The sequence below is a fragment of the Vigna unguiculata genome, chromosome 3 (assembly GCF_037176805.1).
Source record: "Vigna unguiculata cultivar grain cowpea cultivar isolate G323 ecotype 2 chromosome 3, ASM3717680v1, whole genome shotgun sequence".
NCBI lineage: Eukaryota > Viridiplantae > Streptophyta > Magnoliopsida > Fabales > Fabaceae > Vigna > Vigna unguiculata.
In genome coordinates this window covers 38,919,357-38,940,683 of record NC_140794.1, presented here as the reverse complement: position 1 = coordinate 38,940,683, position 21,327 = coordinate 38,919,357, and the positions used below count along the sequence as shown (strand labels likewise).

General features: G+C 34.7%; 1 protein-coding gene and 1 pseudogene across 1 annotated transcript; one reads left to right on the top strand and one right to left on the bottom strand.

The window, feature by feature from the left end:
* Nucleotides 1-348: 348 nt before the first annotated feature.
* On the top strand, nt 349-3,136 carry LOC146887829 (uncharacterized; annotated as a pseudogene).
* A 7,724-nt stretch (nt 3,137-10,860) lies between these two features.
* On the bottom strand, nt 10,861-12,057 carry LOC114179215 (putative membrane-associated kinase regulator 6). Its single transcript, XM_028065474.2, has 2 exons — nt 11,247-12,057; nt 10,861-11,148 (listed from the first exon to the last, which is right to left on the bottom strand). Exons 1-2 carry the CDS (start codon nt 12,040-12,042, stop codon nt 11,141-11,143), a joined length of 804 nt encoding a protein of 267 aa, XP_027921275.1. The 5' UTR covers nt 12,043-12,057; the 3' UTR covers nt 10,861-11,140.
* Between the last annotated feature and the right edge of the window lie 9,270 nt (nt 12,058-21,327).

Genomic DNA, 21,327 nt, shown 5'->3' with positions numbered 1-21,327 from the left:
CACCAACAACAACACTCATGGTGGTAGGGTTTTTGATATAACACGGCCCAATACCACCACAAGGCCCACAATAGAGCATAAGAAACCTCACTGGATGAAGGATTTCATTTAAGTTAGTTTTGGTGATCACGTTTCAATTATGTTAATTATGGTTTGGAAGCCCAAAATAACATACAAATGTTTTTGTAATCTAGGGATACATCTGCCCATTGCAACCTTATTTAGGGTTGCTTTTGTTATGAATGAAAGGCAGAAAAAAGCATTTTCATTAGTTTTCTCTCCCCTCTCTCTTACATCTTAGTGTTAGCTGTAGCCATAACCTAACATTGGTGCTTTCATGCTTTCTCAATGCCTCTCAAACCCCAATCTAAAGAAATAGAAGACATTCTTCATGCCATTCAAGACCGCCTTTCTGCCATCCAAATTCATATGGAGTCCCAAGAGCAACGTCAAGATGCCATAGAAGCCAAACAGGAATCCCTACAGTCCTCCCTCTCGGCCCTTCTTGAGCAGGTATCATCCTTAACCCCTTCTGGCTCATCTTCCTCCTCCATTCCTTATATTTCCCCCTATTCCATGGCCAAGCACACTACTCCACGACCATGACAACACAACCTCTTCACCATTCTCTTTCTACCCCCTACCACCACTTATTAGACCACCTAACCTCCAACTCGATTTTTTTGAAGGCCGTGAACCCCTAAATTGGTTATTCCAAGCTGAACAATATTTTGTCTTCTACCAAATACCTCCCGAACACCGTTTATCCATGGTAGCTTTTCATATGAAAGGACCAACCCTTAGCTGGTTTAAATGGATGCACTAAAACAACCTCCTCACATATTGGCCCTCATTCACCCGTTCCCTTGAACTCCGTTTTGGCCCTTCTTCTTACACTAACCATAAAGCCAAACTTTTTAAGCTACAACAACACATCACTATAACTGAATATCAAACTCGCTTTGAAAAAAATTTGTAACTGTGTTATTGGCCTATCTCCAAACACCATACTCAACTGCTTCCTTTCAGGCCTTCAACCCGAAATTCGACGAGAACTCACCATCTCTCAAGCCATTGGCCTGGCCAAAGTCACTGAGGATAAACTTTGTGACGCTAAACCTAAACCCTTCCGCCCAACCTCTCATACAAACCCCTTTAACCCTTCCACCTCGACACCTAATCGAACAACCCCAACCAACTGCACACCATCTTCCCTTCCTATTAAACGTCTCACACCAACACAATTACAAGAACGTCGAGCCTAAGGGCTCTGCTACAATTGTGATGAAAAGTTCATCCCTGGCCACAAATGCTCTACCTCTAGATTCTTATTACTTTTGGATGATCCTGGCACTCCACCTGACCCAGATCCACCCATTGACTCACCCACATTACCCGACACCCATGACCTTGTCCATTTTCATCTCTCCACTCAAGCCCTCACAGAACTCCATCCCCTCAAACCCTAAAATTCATAACCTCCCTATCACAGTCCTTATTGACTCTGGTAGTTCCCATAATATCTTGCAAACTCGAATTGCCAATCACCTCCACCTACCAATTAAACCTACCCCTCCCTTTTCAGTGATGGTAGGCAACAATGCTTTCATTAACTGTCAAGGTCTTTGCCTTCAGTGAATATCTCCCTCTAGGACTCTACCTTTTGCATCCCCTTTTACCTCTTCCCCATTGAAGGAGCAGATGTTGTCTTAGGCATTGAATGGTTACGCACCTTGGGACCCATCACAATTGATTTTTCCTTCCCAAGCATCGCTTTCACTCACCACAACCAACACATTACGCTCCAAGCCACCACCACAACCTTAGCCACCCCAACTAGTTATCACCAATTTTGCCAATTGCTCTCCACCCATGACGTGGCCTCCATCCACCTATTATCTATGGAACCTCCCTTCACTTCACCACTCCTATTACATATAAGCCTACAAACCCAGTCTTCCCCTTTATATGACCTACCTTACCAAATACAAGCCACCCTCTTAAAACACCAAGCCATCTTCCAACCACCCCATGGCCCACCCCCATCCAGACCTCACGATCATCGTATCCCTTCTCTGCCCAACACCCCTCCAATTAATGTCAAACCATATCGCTACCCTCACTCCCAAAAGGATACCATTTCCAAATTAATCTCAGAAATGCTTGAACAAGGTTTCATCAAACCAAGTACCAGCCCTTTTTCCTCCTCAGAACTTTTAGTCTGCAAAAAAGATGACATATGGAGATTTTGTGTGGACTACAGAGCCCTTAATGCTGTCACTATTCGTGACCATTTTCCTATTCCCACCATTGATGAATTGCTCGATGAATTAGGTTCAGCTATAGTTTTTACTAAGATTGACCTTTATTCAGGCTACCATCAAATCAAAGTCATTCCCGAAGACACTCACAAGACAGCCTTTCGCACTACAAATGGCCATTGTGAATTCATAGTTATGCCATTTGGGCTGTCCAACGCCCCCTCTACCTTCCAAGTAGCCATGAACGAACTCCTAAGACCACATCTAAGGTGGTTTGTTCTTGTTTTTTTTATGACATTCTAATCTACAGTCCCACTTTGGCAGACCATTTTCAATATTTACATGTTATTTTAGACCTATTGGCAACTAAACATTTTTTTGCAAAGTTATCTAAGTGCAGTTTTGCTACCACACAAGTGAGTTACTTGGGCCACCTCATCTCATCTGACAGAGTGGGCCCTGATCCAGACAAAGTGAAGGCCATCAATGATTGGCCCACACCACGATCACACATGGAGTTACGTGGTTTCCTCGACCTCACCAGTTTTTATCAAAAGTTTGTGCGCCATTACGCCACACTTGCCGCTCCTCTCACGAATTTATTACATGATCACAAGTTTACATGGCCTTCACCAGCCCAACAAGCTTTTACACAACTCAAACTGCATATGTCAGAATTACCTACACTACATCTTCCCAACTTCATTGAACCATTCACCCTCGAAATCGATACATCAACTGTTGCCATTGACGCTGTCCTCAATCAAAATGACCACCTCCTCGGCTTCTTCAGCAAAAAGATGTGCCCCCATCTCCGTGTCACATCAGTGTATGTACGAGAAATGTATGCAATCATAGAATCAGTCAAGAAATGACGTTAGTACTTGTTGGACAACCATTTCAAAATTTTCACAGGTAAGAAAAGCTTAAACACACTCCTTTCCCAGACCATTCAAACACCAGAACAACAAAAATGGACAACTAAACTACAAGGTTATGATTTTGAAATCTTATACAAACCTGGGAAACAAAATATTGTTGCAGATGCACTATCCTGCCAAGAGACCCCCAACCCTTCACTACTACTAGCCATATCCTCTCCCGTTCCAGACCTCCTTCAAGAAATTCAACACTTTTATTCCACCTTTGAAGAGAAGGCCCTCATTCAATCCTGCACCAAAGACCACCAATTACCTAGTCTATTCTCAACACGACAAGGGATCTTATTTTTTTGAAATCACATATTCCTCCCAACTACACAAGATTTTCGACAACGCATCCTTTATGAACTTCACGCATCACCTACGGTGGGTCACTCAGGACTCAAACCCACCCTTTCTAGACTTGCAGCTTCGTTTTACTGGCCTGGGTCGACTCGGGATGTCAAAACCTTCATTCAACAATGCTCCATTTGCCAAAGCAACAAATACCTGCCACACAAACCACAAGGATTAATTCAACCTCTACCCACCCCTGCTCAGGTTTGGGAAGACCTCTCCATGGACTTTATCACACACTTACCAACATCTGCAGGCCACACTATTATTTAGGTTATATGTGACCGCTTAACCAAGTACGCACATCTCATTGCCTTGCGCACAAGTTTCACTGCCCCAAATCTGGCCCGTCAGTTCTCCATTGAGATTTTCTGCCTTCATGGAATTCCCAAGTCCATCGTCTCTGATCGAGACCCATTCTTTGTCAGCACATTCTGGTGCACCCTGTGTAAAGCACAGGGAACAACTCTCAAGTTCAGTTCCTCATATCACCCCCAAATCGACGGTCAAACAGAAGTGTTGAATAGAGGCTTAGAAGCTTACCTGCGATGCTTCACTAGTGAGTACCCGCACAGTTGGTACCAATACCTACATCTGGAAGAACTGTGGTACAACATATCTTACCGCTCCGCCATTGGCACCTCGCCCTTCCAAGCACTATATGGCCGACCTCCACCCACGACCCTCGACATGCTACATACACAACGCGTTGGCACCACCATTTCAGACCTCCTTCACCAACATACGCTTGTCCTTCACAACCTCAAAAATAACCCTCGACGCACTCGTCAATGTATGTCCAATCAAGCCAACCGTTACCGCTTTGACAGAAGTTTCGAGGTCCATGACTGGGTCTGGGTTCGCCTCCAACCTTATCGTCAACATTCGGACCATCATCGATCTTACGCCAAACTCGCACCCTGCTACTTAGGTCCTTACCAAATCCTTCGTCGCATAGGCATGGTCGCATATGAGCTTTGCCTCCCTCCTACCTCACGCGTCCACCCGATGTTTATGTTTCGATGTTAAGACCCTTTAGAGGGAACCCTCCCTGCGCAACCCCAATCTCACGTTCCACTTTTGAAAACCCTCCCCTTAACTCACCCGTATCTAACCCTTTAGATGTGCGAATCCATTCCCCATCTACAACTTTAATTCCACCGCCCACACCTTCAACTGAAAATGTGCCACCTCATCCCCATCCAACTGTCCCCCACTTTAGCTCACCTAACCCCCTCGAGTTTCCCCCTTCTACAAACCTCCAAAACATTCAAAACCCATTATCTACTTTCCCACCTACCACATTAACTTCACCTCCCACACTCTCCAATAAACACATGCCACCTCAACCCACTCCAACGGTTCCCCAATTTAATTCCCCACCTAACCTCCTCGAGCCACACAACCCCACAACCATCCAGAACATTGACCAACCCCACACACTAAACCCTAGCCTAATACCCACTTCTTCAACGCCACCCATCCCGGCCCAAACTCCCTCCATTCCCCACTTTGAGGACAAAGTGCAATCTTCAAGGGTAGGCAATGATACAACACGACCCAATACCACCACAAGGCCCACAAGAGAGCATAAGAAACCTCACTAGATGAAGGATTTCATTTAAGTTAGTTTTGGTGATCACGTTTTAATTATGTTAGTTATGGTTTGGAAGCCCAAAATAACATACAGATGTTTTTGTAATTCAGGGACACACCTAGCTCATTGCAACCTTATTTAGGGTTGCTTTTGTTATGAATGAAGGGCAGAAAAAAAAATTCATTAGTTTTCTCTCCCCTCTCTTACATCTTAGTGTTAGCTGTAGCCTTAATCTTAGTCTCACCCATTTTATGACCCTCCATTTCAACAATATTTTTTTATTAAATAAGGATACATAAAAAGTTTGATTATTAAATATACATGAAGAAATAAGGTAAAATCTTAAAAAAGTAATATCTGTTCTTAAAAGGAAACCAAGAATGTTTTCATTAGATTGAGATAGTCCCCCATAACTTTTTCATATTTCTTATTCTAAACCTTATATATATATATATATATATATGTATATATATATAAAACATGAATTAGATTTTTTTTCTTACTTCGGTTATCAATTAGTTTTAATATCCATACACTTACCTCATTTTCTTTCTGTGAAGAAAAAAATAGAGGAGGAAAGAGAGAAGATGTGGACACAACAAAAGCTGAAACACATGACCCAAAATGAAAGCATAGAGCCGACAAGAGCATGAAAGTATATAAACACAAATTATGTTATGAAAATTCTAGGACAATCACGGAGCTTATAATCCAGAACATTCTTTTACACCTGCTTGTCGTATTAGAGTAGTTTAATTGTGTAAGCCATATAAGCATCTAACCATTGTTTGTCGCAACTTGGCAAGACAATAGTGACATGACTTGCATGAATTAGTCAGCCACGGAACCAAGATATAGTACGCAAGTTTTAAATTTTTTTATACGAAATATTTGTATTTTAAAAATTATTATATATAAGTAAACTTTTAAAAAATAAAATTGAATTATATAATTTAAAAAATCAAAGGAGAAAGGCTCACATATGTGCATACTTTCTTATTTGGGTCCCAACTAATGTGACCTTACACGAGCCGAGGTGTCCATGCTTGTAGAAGAGAATTATTTGCAGAAGAATAGTAGACCACAACTTTGCTAACAATTGCACGTGGACTTCACGTGAATGAATAGGATTACATGCATAATACAAATGCTACAAGTGTGCTTCTTTTCTGTACTTTCGAAATGTAGGTTGTCTATACCAAGTGGAAGAATGAATTATATAAATAATTATTTTATTAAATTGACTATTACCATTAAATATTTTAAAGTAGTTTTTACCATTTTCTTTGTTAAGTAACATGAAACTTAAAGACGAAGTGTTAATCTTTTTTTTGAGTTTTCCTAATTTACTTTACTATAAGAAATTTAGTACTCATGTGTCGATCAAAAGTCATGCTAAATAATTATTAGTGTCCACTTTGCATTACACACTATGCACCACTAAAATCATGAATGCTAATTCTTTACAGTTGATTTTTGATGATAAACTTTAGTTAATGTTGACTTAGCTAAATTCATTACTAATTTTTAAATTAAAATAGTTTAGGTTGGATTGGTCGACATTAAGACATTTTTATTTTAAAATTTATTTAATTAAGCACCACATTATTCAATGCTAAATAAAATTTATTTTTAATATTAGTTTAATTTGTATTGTCTTAATTGACGTTAATGATACTAATTTCAAAAAGGATGTGTTCAGGACCTCTATGTTTAAATAATATAAATAAAACTAAATAAATAAATAATTATAATGGATTACGGAGATGAGTGTAAATGATGAAGATAAATATGAAGGAAAAAGAAGATTATATAAATGAAGGAGATGATGAGAATGATATGTATGAAGGAGATGGGAAAAATATAGATGAAAGAGATGAGTAGAAGAAGTAGATGAAGGAGATGAGGAGAAGTGTGTGGATGAAAGATAAAAGTGTGGATATAGGAGATGAGTATGGATGAAAGACATGAGTGTGAGAAAATTTATGAATGTGATGATATTTATATAGAGTGAAAGAAGAAAACTATGAGTGAGGAGATTTGTTGTCTTTAAATCTAGGCCTTTAGATTAAAAATAATTCAAGATCCATGTTCAATGTGAAGAATGTACATAAATTTAGAATATATAACTTAGTGTTAACATAATAACTTAAATAAATATAAATATTAAAAAATAAATGAAGCTAGTGTCTCATAAGCTGATTTTCACCCTATCTATTTTAGTTTTTTGTGGTTAACATATGCTTAAGTGATAGTAACTCAAATAAATAAAATACTAAAAATAATAATTTTAGCGTAAATTAAGTCAATGTTAACTTTATTTATTTTAGTATTTTTTTTTTATAATTTGCATTCACTTAATTGACACTAACTTAAATAAATATTAAAAATAAAAGGTTAATATGTAAACCAAAATAATGATCCTATGTGAAAAATCAACCTCTTGGGCACGTGATGTTGTAAAATCTTTCAAAGTGTTAAATTTAAATAGACAGTCTAATAGACTTTTTGAGAGATTTATTTATAAAACCTTCACTTTTTATTAAGTATATTCTCTCAAAAAGGAGTGTTCATAACTTATATTCTCTCTTAAAAAGTCTATCTTAATTTTTATAACTAACTTTTTATCGTAGCTAGGAATGTTAGTAATAATATACTAAAAAAAAAGTTAGAAGTGACTTAATCTTAAAAAGCACTTGCACCAAGGGGAAGAAAAGGAGATAGTAAAAAGTGATTTAATATAATGATGACGCTTCTAATCAAGTTTGGATTATTGGTACATGTACATGTGATAAAGGAAAATTGCATGTAGGTAGTGCAATATTGGAGTAAACCAATATAAATTTCTAAGCATTACATCGCCTCTTCTATTACTCTAATACTAATCATAGACTATCCTTTACAAGCATCCTAAAAAAATATTTTCAAAACTATTTTCAATCATTAAATTATGATCCTCACACCGTTTAATCCCCTCGTCTTATTGTGAAAAGTTTCTAAAAATCATATTTATAAGATCTATTAATTTCCCCTTAAAGCTAATATGTTATTTCAAAATTCACGATTCCGTTGAAAAGTTAATCAAAATTCAACTTCACAAGTCCGGACTAGCACAAAAATGCATTCTTCTAACCTCTACATTAATTCTAATACAAAATGATTAGTTGTTCATTGTCATTAGATTTGATTCACAATAGATAATAATAAAAAAACCTTACACAAAATGAGGGAAAAAGAGAGAGAAAGTAGGGCCAATATAGAAAATAAAACATAAGTTACTAAAAGCAAATATATAATTAGAGGGAGATCAATATATAAGATTATAATGATTTAACTACATTGAATCTAACTCCCATGTATCCCTCAATTACCTGTACATATAAGTTATCATCTTCCTATACCAATGTATTCACAAAAATCACTAATTATTGATTCCTCAATAGTTAGATTGCAAGTTATGTTATTATACATTAATTCCTTGAATATTTAATAAAAGAACTTGATTAGAGATTTATTATGTGTAACAAAAAATTATTTATATCTTATTCCTATAGGCATAATGAAAAAGGAACAAATAAACAAAAAGATAAAAGACTTAATTACTTGGATGATCCCCATTTTAATTAGGGGTGACAATGTGGGTTTGGCCTGACGGGATTTGTCAGCTGGCCTGCATAAAAAAAATTGTATTTGTATATATTGGTTACTTTCGTTTTGGACTTCTATATGAACATTCCAAATTCTTGTATGAGTGAAAAAGACAAGTATTATGTATTTTTTAATGTGCTAAAATTTGAAGAATACATCATGCATGTCAAAGTACGAATATGAATATAATCAAAATGTTGAATTATCAATTTACCATCAAACTCCCCAAAGTTTTTCCTTAATATTGTGAACTTGTTAAAACTTCCCAATTTTCCAATTTGTTAACATTAAAAACCTTATCATAAGAACTTAAGAAGAAAAAAAGTGACCCGCATTTTTGTAGACCAAGTGCAGGATGGGCCTAAACAGGTCAAACTGGTCTACATTATCACCCCTAATTTTGATGAGATTACATCAATTTAATTTCTACTTTTAAAAGAATTTAAATTGCATTTCAATTTTCAAAAAAAAAGTTTAAAATAGATCCGACATGTCATGTGTCGATTTATAGGAACTAAATTATAAAGATATATACCAGACTAAATTGAAATCAAATATATAAAAATTTATCAAGTAAATTAGACTATCAAGGCATGAATCACTGAGATTTTTTATGGTATATTAAATTTGATTCTCCTATAGTATAATCTTTTTTTTTTCTTTTCTGTGTGAATTTCTGTTAAATTCATATTGAGAAACGTATCTTTTCTCGTGTTGTCACAATATTTTACAATAAATCAAGCTTAATGAATATTTAATATGTAATTAGCCATCGAATTAAATAAGATTTAATTTTTTAAAAGATTTGTTTAATGAGGTGTGAATTTTGAATGAGAGAAAGAGGAAAAAGAAAAAGATTATTTGAAGAAAGGATAGGAGTGAGTGGGATGGGTAGAGTCTCTGTGAGCACAAGTATATGCATAGAATGCAGCGACATATTGTCCTCACTCACCCTACCCAACCTTTGAAGGAGTTGGAGAGATGCAAAGTGATAAATCAAAGTCACTTTCTACCTATTCATCATACATTAGTAGCCAACAACTCTCACAAACAAAACAAAGAATCAAACTGCATCAACTATGGATTTTTCTCCAACATCATCTCTTGCTTATTCAATAAGGCTAGGCCACAATTCCAGAAAAGTTAACATCAATCATTTTTTTAAATACCCAAATTTAAATTTAAATAAAATTAATGTTAACTATTTATGCATAGGTGAAAAATGACAATCCAATCCATTTCAGACTAGAATGATGTGGGTTATGATTTTAATTTATTTCTTTTTGACATTACTCTTGTTCTTGCTTAATTTTTGAGAAGATTAAACCAGTATAATCATGATTAAGTAGTTGTGTGAGGAAAAAAATATTAAGTGTAAATCAAAGTTTCCACACATCAGCAACAGAGTTTTTGAGTAAAATTTATAGGTTTGTCGCTTGCTAAAATGGTCCAGAGTCTAGAGGAGGGAGGTTCTACCTGGTGATTTTGCTTTCTATTAAAAACATTCCCTTGCTATTTCACACCTGGAGAATAAGATCCAATTTTTGAATTGACAAAGTAGCGTAGTGGTTGTTGTTTGTAATGTGTGTAAAGGAAAAATATCCACAAGTGACAATTCTGAACAAGACAATCAAATACCCTACTGAATAATTAACTTGCTGCCACCCAGAACCACCCTTTTTGGTGGCATTATATATAAGTTAAAAGTTTTAAATTTTAAGAAATTAAGATAGGTTATACATAAGTTAAAAATTAAAATTTTAAATAATTTGATATTAATTTATAATTAAAAGTTCATTGTTTTATAATCCTCTTGCACACGTACTTATAATGAAATATATGTTAATAAAAATCTTCATCCACAACTTGGTCTTTCTGAAGTAAAAATATATTTTCTATCACATGCTCTTGTCAATATTCCAAATTTGGATATCCTTTTTTCTCATAGAGTATACGTATGTGCTATAATTACTGTGTTGAAGGTCTCTGAAGTAACTTTGTTCTCAGAAAGACCTTGCAGTAAAACCTCCCAGCCAAGTTTTATTGACAGTTAAAGAGAGCAATGAAGAGAGAGAAGAAGAAGAAGAAGAACACTGTTATCTGTGTTAAATATACGAATACAACACGCAGTTTGTGCTATCATATCTGTACAAAACCATGAAGCAGTAGGATCCAATCCAACATTTTCTGAAATTTGAATTTATAAACCCTGCGGTTGGTATCTGACAAGGCACCTCTTCTTGTTTATGCAAAGAAAAATAACACCGAGTGTGAACAAGAGAGAAATGATGCAAAGAACCAGTAGACATGCTTTATCAGCTACCACCCATGGAAGCTCTACAATTATCTTCTCTTTATTATGTTTCTGAAAAATTGGAAGGAAGTTAATTCGCAAGGTTAAAAATCATACACTAAAATTAAAAAAAGAAGAAGAAAAATAGGGAAAAGTGTGAGCAGACAGACCTATTGATCTTTTGCAGTGGAGAACTGCTTCATAGATTGAGTTCTCATGATCATGCAAAGCACCAATTGGACTGATAGAGTTTGATTTTGAAGATGCTTGGTGTGAACTGCTCCAGCTATTAACAAGCCACTCTTCCTTGTCAAAATCATCAACTTTAGTATTTTTCCTGGAGCTTCCAACTCTGTGGCATAGTTGGTTGACATACCTAGAAAGGTTTCTCAAGGTTCTACATGTGGAGGTTTTCCACCTTGTGAGAAAACCATGATGAATTTGCACAGTTCTTGGAGAAACAAGTCTAGAAGAAAAGGAAGAAACAGGCTCGGATTGGTGTGTGGAAGCTAGGATGGTTTTGCAGGAGTCTAACTTGGAAGGGTCAGCGAATAATGGCTTGATAAGGCCATTAGAGAAAAGTTCATCAGCATGAGCAAGAACAGAAGGGGAGTGAGTGAAGGAAATATCAAAATTGAAGCTTTTCCATTCTTCCATTAATGGGGAATTGCAGGTAGATGACTCCTGAAGGTCATTTGCAAAGGGTTTGCAGTTTGATAACCAACCATAAGAGAAGCTATCAGTGGCTAGAGGCAGTGAGGTTTCCATTTGCAAGCAACGATTTTGCAGGTTAAGATGAATGAAAAAACAATTATATGCAACAAAGACGTTATTGGTAGAGGTTATAGTGACAAAACAATGATGACCACAAGGGGAAAGTTCGTCTATTCTATCATGGTCAAGCAGGGGACAAATGGAACAACATGAGCGAAAAATTGTATTGACTTTAAGTAGTAACTTCAACATGTTTTCTCATCTAGTTATTGTCTTCCATTTTCATTGGACAGACATAGGATAAATCATAGATCAACCCTCGTGAAAAAATAGAGATATCCATTTTCATTTCAAGCAACTTTCTGTCACACCAAACAACAAATCAATGCCAATGTTTACGTGTCAAAAATGTGATTTGCAATGGTCACACATAAAGTGAATCATAATTGCCATGTCCAGCATAGATTGTCAAACTACATAAGATCAATCAAAGTTCAAAACAACACAACTAAGTTTATAGAAATTCTCTACAAGTACACTCAAGGAACAAGGAAATAAAAATAAATGAATTATATTTCTTAGGTAATTTAAAATTAACATATTCATCTCAATTTTTTCATTTAACCCCTCCATGAACACTTACAAACTTTTATAGGTTATTTTAGGATTTAATTTAGATATACTGTCATGAAATATAGCCACATCATTGTGATATAATTTTATTCGATATTTGTATGAAAGAAAGCTAAATTGGCCGTGTATATAAATTGCTTTTTTTTTTTTAATTAAAAATAAAAAGCTTATCTCAAATTAGGAATTCGAAGCTCCAAATAAGTTAGAAGCTAGTTTAAATTGACAGAAAAACATAACGATATTACAGAAAAGTCTTAATTTGTAAACTTTCACAATCGACAAAAACTTTGTAACTACACCAAAGGTTCTTAAAAAAAAGTGGAATAACAGAGTATAGAAGATTTTAAAATGTAGAGGTTGTAAAATATTAAGATATTGTTGTGTGATGTGTGTTTAGATTTGAGAAGGAGCACACGATAAGAATGAGAAAAGAGATCTAAAAGTTGTTTCAAAAGTTTGAAAATACCACACATGAAAACTGTAGAATGCGTGTTTATAACAGACATGAGGTCGAATTGAGTAGGGGCATCAACTTGTTGATCTAACTTCCCCCACAAGAAAAGTATAACAGAATCACAAGGACGTTTGGCCCCACAAAATTTATCAATAATACTAAAATAATAATAATAATAATAATTTTTATCACTTTACCATCAAATCAGATTAGTTTAAACCTTAACATATTAATGAATTATATAAAAAAAATCAGTTGCTTAATTTTAATATTTACTATAGCTTCTGATTCAGTGTAGTTATAAATTTTTCGGGGTAACAATTCATAGCTAAAAGAATAAAAGCATGAAACGACGAAACACAAGGCCTAGAAAAGGTGAATGGCTATGTCTCATCAACTAGTTTAAATTTACTTTTTTTTTTCAAACAATAAAGTAACAATTTTTCTTTTACATAGACTATTGAAGAGATAATTATCATGTATCTTTTCCTCTTTAGCATGGATTTTAGAGGAGTGTGTGAAAGAATACAAGATGAAATAAAATGTATTGAGTTTGATTCTTGACAAAAGCCAGTGGAGAATACGAATTAGTAATCATAATTGTTACATTAAAAAATATATTTTTAATTAGAATATTTAGACTTCAATCTTTAAAAGTTCTAGAATGTTAATGTTACTTTTTCAAATCCTAATTAAATATTTAATTTTTTCTATAAATACCATTCTAACTCCCCACCTTTAAGTATTTTTGTTGTACACTTACGTTGATCTTTAATTTGTCTTTATTTAAATTGAGGAGGGTGAAAAAAGAAAAAAAAAGTGTGAAGAAAATGTTATTTGACTCAAAAGTGTGACAACTCATTTATAGCCTCAAAACACTATTAAGAAGTAATTACATAAATATACCAAATGCACCGATACAGTATAGTTTATAATATCATGTGTTTTCCAATAATAAAATGTATTAAGGGTATTTCAAAAGATAAAGAAATGAGTAGACTAATATATCACATTATCATTTATATCTATATTACACTATCCACATCTACTATTTCCTTAATACGTCTCAGTATGCTCTTGTGAAGTTCACGATAATAGGAGATAGATAACAATATCACAGAAAAATATATAAGATAGATTAAAGATAATTTAAAACTTATAAACTTTAAATAAAAGAAAAAAATTATAAAGGTAATATGGAATCACTATATAACTTCTTAGAAATCATACCATTTATATCCAAATACAAAGGCTGTCATGGCCCTTTCATATATCAAGAACTACAGACTCAACCTTTAAAGAACTCGTGTATTGACTAGCATCCTAAGATCATGCACCTATCATTACTTTTTCACTACTATCTCTATAGTTATATCATCTTTCAGCTGCTTCCCGATTCATACAACATGGTAAGGTAAATTCTATATCTCACAAGTTCGGCCTCTTGCAAAAATTTCAAATATGAATCTCATACCTAATTATTTTCTTCAATTTAATTACTCAGTTGGTCTCCACCTTAGTGAGGAAATTTCAAGTTGGTCCTTGCTTTACTTTTTGTGTCAATTGCATCCCAAAATTCGTTAAAACGCTTTAATCAAGTTCTTTCCGTTAATTTTCAAAAACCGGAGTTAAAATGGTGGTGGTGTGGCAAATTGTAATGAATACGTGTCAAAAATTTTAAATTTGTTGTGGAAATGGAGTTGTTTACATGTCAAGTTGTTCTTTTTAATGGAGAAGATGATGTTTGCCCTAATGAAATGGTGTGGACTATTTCTTCTTCCTCACTAAAAGAATGACAACAAAGCTAGACAATCATGGCCTCTTCCTTCGTTAACCCACAAAGTCAATGTCGCCTCTGCCCAACAGGAATTGTCCTCGACAACATTGGCCATAATCGGAAGCTTGTTAGCGTCATCGGTGCTTCTGTTCTTCTTCTCTTCCATTTTCTTCCATTGGGCACTAGTGCAGTTTGTGCATTTTATAACGCCCTATATGCCTCGGTTCTAGGGCAGACAAGACATATAAAGACGAGGTGACATTTTTGTAATATTTGAGGAAGTTTATGCCTCGATTCTAAAGACAACCGAAACATATACATGTTTATGCCTCAATTCTATAGACAACCGAGGCATATATGTCCCAAAATTTTTATGTTTTCCCGCTATTTTCAATTTTTAAAATTAAACACAAAGTTTTATGCCTTGGGTGGATACTTAACCGAGGCAGATAATCTTTTAGGCCTCAGTCCAATTTTAACCGAGACATATGTGATTACATTTATACAGCGGGTGCTACTTAACCGAGGCATATACTTGTTTATGCCTCGGTTTAAAATCAACCGAGGCAATAAGCCTTGTTAGGGTTAAAAACAGAATCGTGCACTGTTGAAGCGTCTTATTTGCGTGGTGCAACAACAACATCTCCATTGTTGCATTTTGTCTCAAATAGTTGCAGAACGCGCAAGTTCTCTTCTTCCATGCAGGTTCCCTTATTCCATTGTTACAGAGCACACATCCCTTCTTCATTGTTGCAGAACGCATGGAGCTCAAGCGTTGTCTCCATTGTTGTCGTTCATGTGTGAGTTAGGGTTTGCGTTTAATGATGAAGTTACAGTGGCCAACAGTGGTTTTCTACTGAATCGTTCTTATTCATGTGTGGTGGCTGGTTGCCGATGTGTGACGAGAAGGTATGGTGCGTGAACTTAGACTTGCTTTGTTTTGCAGATGTTGCTCATGTGGAAGAAACGTGACGATGGTGGTTTGTCTTAGGTGTAGACCTACAATGGTGATTGGTGTGAGTTTCTCCATGTGCGTGGGCATGGTGGTTGGTGAAACATTTTTTGGTGACGCGGTTGTCGGCGTCAATGGTGGCACATTCACATATTTTAATCACAATGGCTGGATGTTGGTGGCCATTAATTTTATTTTTATTTTTAAGGCATATTATGCCTTGGTTGACTTCGAAACCGAGACAGTAAGGGTTAAATATGCCTCGGTTCATAACCGAGGCATAAATGCACTATTTTTTACCTCGGTTGGATATGTCTTAGTTCTTAAACCGAGGCTAAATGACCAAAATAACCATGGCAGAAATACTTGCCTACACTAATGGGATTCCTTGCAACGATGCCAATAACAAAAAGAGGGAAAACCCCAATTCATTTAAAACGACGTAGTATTCACTTCATCACCCTCCTTAAAAGTAGGAATAAAAGAATCCACACTTCTCAAGAGATTCTGAAAATTATAACTTCTTAATCATTCCTTCACCCTTTTTTATATAATAAAGTTTCAATAAAAATCCAATCATTCGTGTTTTCAACAGAGACTCAAACAAACACATTGAAGCCTAGAAAAACAACAATGGGGTTAATTGTGGAGGTCGAAAACTGTATTTTTCGATCCATCTTTCTTACCTCCTCTAATTTCCCCCTTCTTCAAACCCTAAACCTTCTGTCCTCCCTCAAATAAAGAATTAAATTAAAGAATTTTGTATTATGTCTCATATTTTTTATATTTCCACAGATTATGTTGTGTGTTTTAATGTTTAGCGTGAAACTTAATGAAGGATTCGAGAGAGGGTGGTGTAATGGGATGGCAATAATGGTGAATGGAGGTACAACTCCCAAGATTAAGGAGGCCTTGTGTATGAAATACAATTTGAATCCCATTTTTCAATATTGTTATCAATCATAATTTCCACATCAGAAAACATTTATGCCACATCTTCATAACCTACCAAATAAGCATACCTAATCATGCGGTTGTTAACTATTTTAACGACGTGAAAGAGGACTTGATTGAAGCTTTTTAACGAATTTTGGGATGCAATTGACACAAAAAGTAAAGTGGGGACTAACTTGAAACTTTCCCACCAAAGTGGGGACCAACCGAGTAATTAAGCCTATTTTCTTCCATATGAATCAAGTTACTAGCAAAGTCAGGATGGTCTCATTTTAATCCCTGTCGTCAATACACAACACACAACACAACACATGGTAGTATTCCACTAGTGTAAAATAAGCTTTTTATACCTACATTATTATACCTGTTCAAATCCACCAGGTATAAAACAAGAGGCAGATGACAATTTTGTAAATAATGTGAGATCTTTTATGCCAATTATACTTTCAACCGGTATAAAAGTTAATGCGATGACATTTTTACAATATTAGAAAAAACTTTTTATACTAGTTATAATTAGAATTGGTATAATTTTCGTATATATATCATTAAAAAAATATTTTTTATTGACGGTCAAATTGTAACAGTTAAATAAACCGCTAAAATTATTTTTATTTCTGTTATTTTTCTTTAACTGTCACAATCCGTCGATTATATTATCTTAAACTTAATTAGTGAGTCTTTTATTTTTCAAAGCTTACTTTTCACCGTAATCTTCTTCACTATTTTTTTTTCTTTTCATTTCTCAACACCTCTGCACTGTCGTAAACTCGTCGACCACCGCTTCTGCTATCCCCGACGAGATCAAGATCTTCACCACAACGTCAACACAACTCACCGCCCAGTCTACGTCACCACTACATCTCCTAGTTCAGTCTCCACGCCGCTCATCCGTGTGTTTCTGTGTTTTGTCTCTCTAGTAAGTGGTGCTTCTCACTTCATCGTCTCATTCTAGGTTTTTTTTTTCCTTTGTGATGCCTACTCTGTTCGCGGTTGTTAGTTCTTGCATGATCACAGGTAGTATATTTCATTATCTCACCTATGTAATTTAGGGTTTAGTTTATGTTGTTGTTAATTTCTTTGAATTTTGGAATAATATGAGAAAGGAAAGGTGAACTCTGCCTTCGTTGATGAAACAAAGGGTGTACTATCCATTTAACAAGAGCTTCAACATTCGCAACAACAACGAAAAAGAATGTGAGACAATGAATGAATGGGAAACAACTCCAAGGGATATAGGTAATTCTGATTTAGATCTCTAGTTTGTTTCTGATTCGATTGGTGCAAGAGTAAATAGTAATATCAGCATTAATAGTAATAAACCTACCTACCTAGCTACAGAGATGGAAGCTACACACGTTCGAGAAAAGGGTGTTGTTGAGGGAAGTGAACACATTGCTGGTGGGAAAGAAAATGAAGAAGTTCTAAAGAACATTATTGCAACTCATCCTTTGTATGAAGTTTTGGTTCAATCTCACATCAACTACTTAATTTCCTCTGTTTTCTTTTTCTTTTCTTCTCTGCACATTTCTTTCTGTTTTTGACTCCTAAACTTTATATTGATTAAAGCAATGATGTTGAATTATCATGATCCGGGGTCAACAATTAACATAAAAAGAAAGCTTCCATTCTAGTATAACTGTGGCGACCTACATGATTATATTTTTGTCTAAGTTAGTTGATACAAAAGTGCTTATGAGTGATGAATAGGATCCGAAAATGATGCTAGAACAATTTAAAACCTTAATATAGTAAACAAGACAACGGTGGAGTAGAGTATCTAACAGTTCAGAAAAAAGCAATTTCTCACTTTGGTTATAGCTGCAAAATTTATGATATTTTTGAAAGAAAAAAAGTTTGTTTCTTCTAATTTTCTGAATGATTTTAACTCAGAGAAAGTGGGTGAAAAATGAAGATAAATAAGTAGATTTTACTCACTTTTCCTTAAACTACACAATTCATTAAAATGGAACAGCTTTTGTCATTTGTCTTAATTTGGGAGGGTATTTTCTAGTACATCTATATAAATATAACAGAACTATTTCTGCAATGGAAACAAGACCAGACATTTTTGGTAAACAGTTACATATATCATATAAGAATTTGTTTTAGATTAATGTCAACTATTTGTAAAGTCAGTGATACATGATTTGATCAACAGTGTTGGAAGTAAGAGGTTAAAAGCTTTATCATGTTTTTCTTTTCATTATTCAGAGACCCTTGACTTAGGGGAGAATGACTTGAACGAGTATGAGAGTATCTTGAGGCCTTTGAAAGGTTAGTTGTGATTAACATTTGATAGCATTTTATATTTAAACAAGATATGATTGTATGCATGCTCCTTATTCATAATTAGTGAGTACTAATAAGTTGATGTTCTCAATTTTGTCATTATCAGAGAAAGACGGATTTAAATGGCCAACCAATTTGATCTCAAATAGTTTGAGCAAAAGATTTTTTTCATCTATCACTACAAAATAACATGTTTTTATTAGCAATTAAATTTTGCTGGTTAGTTTACCCCGTTAAAAAATTATCATTTGTGTTGGTTTATTTTAACCGCAATAATTACTTATGTATTATTTTGATATTTTTAACTTTTTATAATTAGAATGAACATAACTTTTCAACCCAATCATTGTCCCTTATAAAGACTTTGTTGTTGTTGTTGAAATCTTAATACGTAGCTTCTACATATTCTAGAGTAGCAGCAAATGGATATAGATTTGCATTATAATGCATTGCATGTTTCATGTTATGAACCCCTTTCTTTTTGGTTTTTTAGCCTAAATTTCTTCAGTTTTGAGATCCCTTCTTTCAATTCTATCAATGTCTTCCATCTTAATGAAATCTTTGTTTACAAAATAGAAGTTATCTTGTATGTTTAAGTGTTTATGATTGATATTTTATTCTTTTTATAACATTTCTTCATTTAGAAAAGTCAGAGTGCTGCTGAACTTGTTTAGTTTATATCTTCTATGCTAGGAAGCTAGAAATTTGGAGCAACTTTGTTGTGATCCATCACGAAGGTTAGTTGTTGATTGCATTTCTATTAAATATTTTGCCTGCTCATGTAATATACATAGTGGTCTTCCTAATTAATGGCGGAATCAATGCATTTTCATTTGAAAATACTAAATGCAACATGACACTAAGCTGTGTTTATTTCATGGCTGAGATTGGCTTGAGCGTCCAAAAGGTATATCCTTTAAATGTCATGGATGAATTTTGTTAAGTTGTGGTTAGAAATCCAAATGCAGATTTAGCACATTATTTTGATGTGATAGGAGGAAATAGCATTGGTGGAGTCATAATAGCTATGTTAGCCATACTGAATTGGTCAAGCACGAATTGGTTAGGTCCAGGAATTGGTTTCATTGGTAGTGCTTCTACAACCATACTGCATAATGATTGGAAACTTTCTCGTGGTGTATACATCTTTGTTTTAATTGGTCTTGTGCTTCTGCTTGGTGTTATTTCATCTTTGATAGTTGTTGTCAAGCCATGGACTATAAGTGCAATTCAATTCTGTGTTGAATTCAATGTCTCTTTAACTGGACCTTTCCCAAGGTCAAACTTCTTTGGCTGAAACTCTTTGTACCGCAGATTGGGGTAGCATTTCTTTTGATTCTTCTCCTTATGGTGTTAGTAAAGTGTCGTAGTTAGGAATAAAATATTATTAGAAGACAACTATATACTGAATTAATGGGATAGAAGGGGTGTCAAGGTATAGGGATTCATTTTCTTATTTAGCTTCTTTAAGATGAGGGTTCACTTTAGAGGGTATAATGCAACCTCTGATTGAGGTGCGGAAAACTTCCATAGTGCACTTTATGGATGCACTTTAGAGGGTAAAAATTGTCAAAATGATAACCAAATAGTATTAAATAGTAGTTTGGTGAAACTTATTATCAACATTTGAAGTTTGTTGTGTCGTTCACTGACCGTAGGTGTAACCTTTTATTTAAGAAATGATATTTTTCATAGTTTAAAAATAAATTTACTTTTATTTTTCATGTATTTTTAATTTATTAAACAATTAATATTTAATGTTCAATTTTTTAAATTATTTTTTGCTAAAAATCAACCGCTTTGGTAATTGGGGTCTTTAAACCAAAATGCATGAATATTTAATATTACTACTTGTTTTTGTAGTTCCATTAGTTATTGGGCCATACACTATGGTAACATGTGTATGATGCTCACGTAGATTGTGGAAAGAATGTCAGGTTTATCACCACACTCTAAACATGATTCAATTATTTTTAATTATGCAATTAATGTTTTCTTTGATTGTATATGTTATCTAATTTATTACTTAATGTATTTACAACATTTATCTGCTATGTACAGTGTGTCCTTTCTCATTCTTTATGGAATTGCCCCTGGCAACTGAAGGCTGGGGGGTTGATGCAAGTTTAAAGATTTATCCGCCCTTTGTTGGTGCGGCTGTATCAGCAATTACTCTAGTTGTTTCATTTGGGTTTGCTGTATCTCGTCCTTGCCTAACTCTTAAGGTTTGTGAACTTATTGCAATAAGTACTGACTTTTTAAACTACTTTAAAATTGGAGGAATGGATTCACAAGAATGAAAGTGTACCAAACTTTGTTCGACTTGAAGTTCTAACCTTTGTATATAATGTACAGATGATGGAAGAAGCTGTACATTTTCTCGGTAAAGAAACTATTATTCAAGCAGTTGCTAGATCGGCTACAAAGGTGAGTACATTTACAGATAAGATTACATGGCCCTATTTTGCCAATATG

Excerpts from the sequence above, each read along its gene's own strand:
- LOC114179215 (XM_028065474.2), bottom strand. The coding sequence starts at position 12,042 with ATGTTGAAGTTACTACTTAAAGTCAATACAATTTTTCGCTCATGTTGT.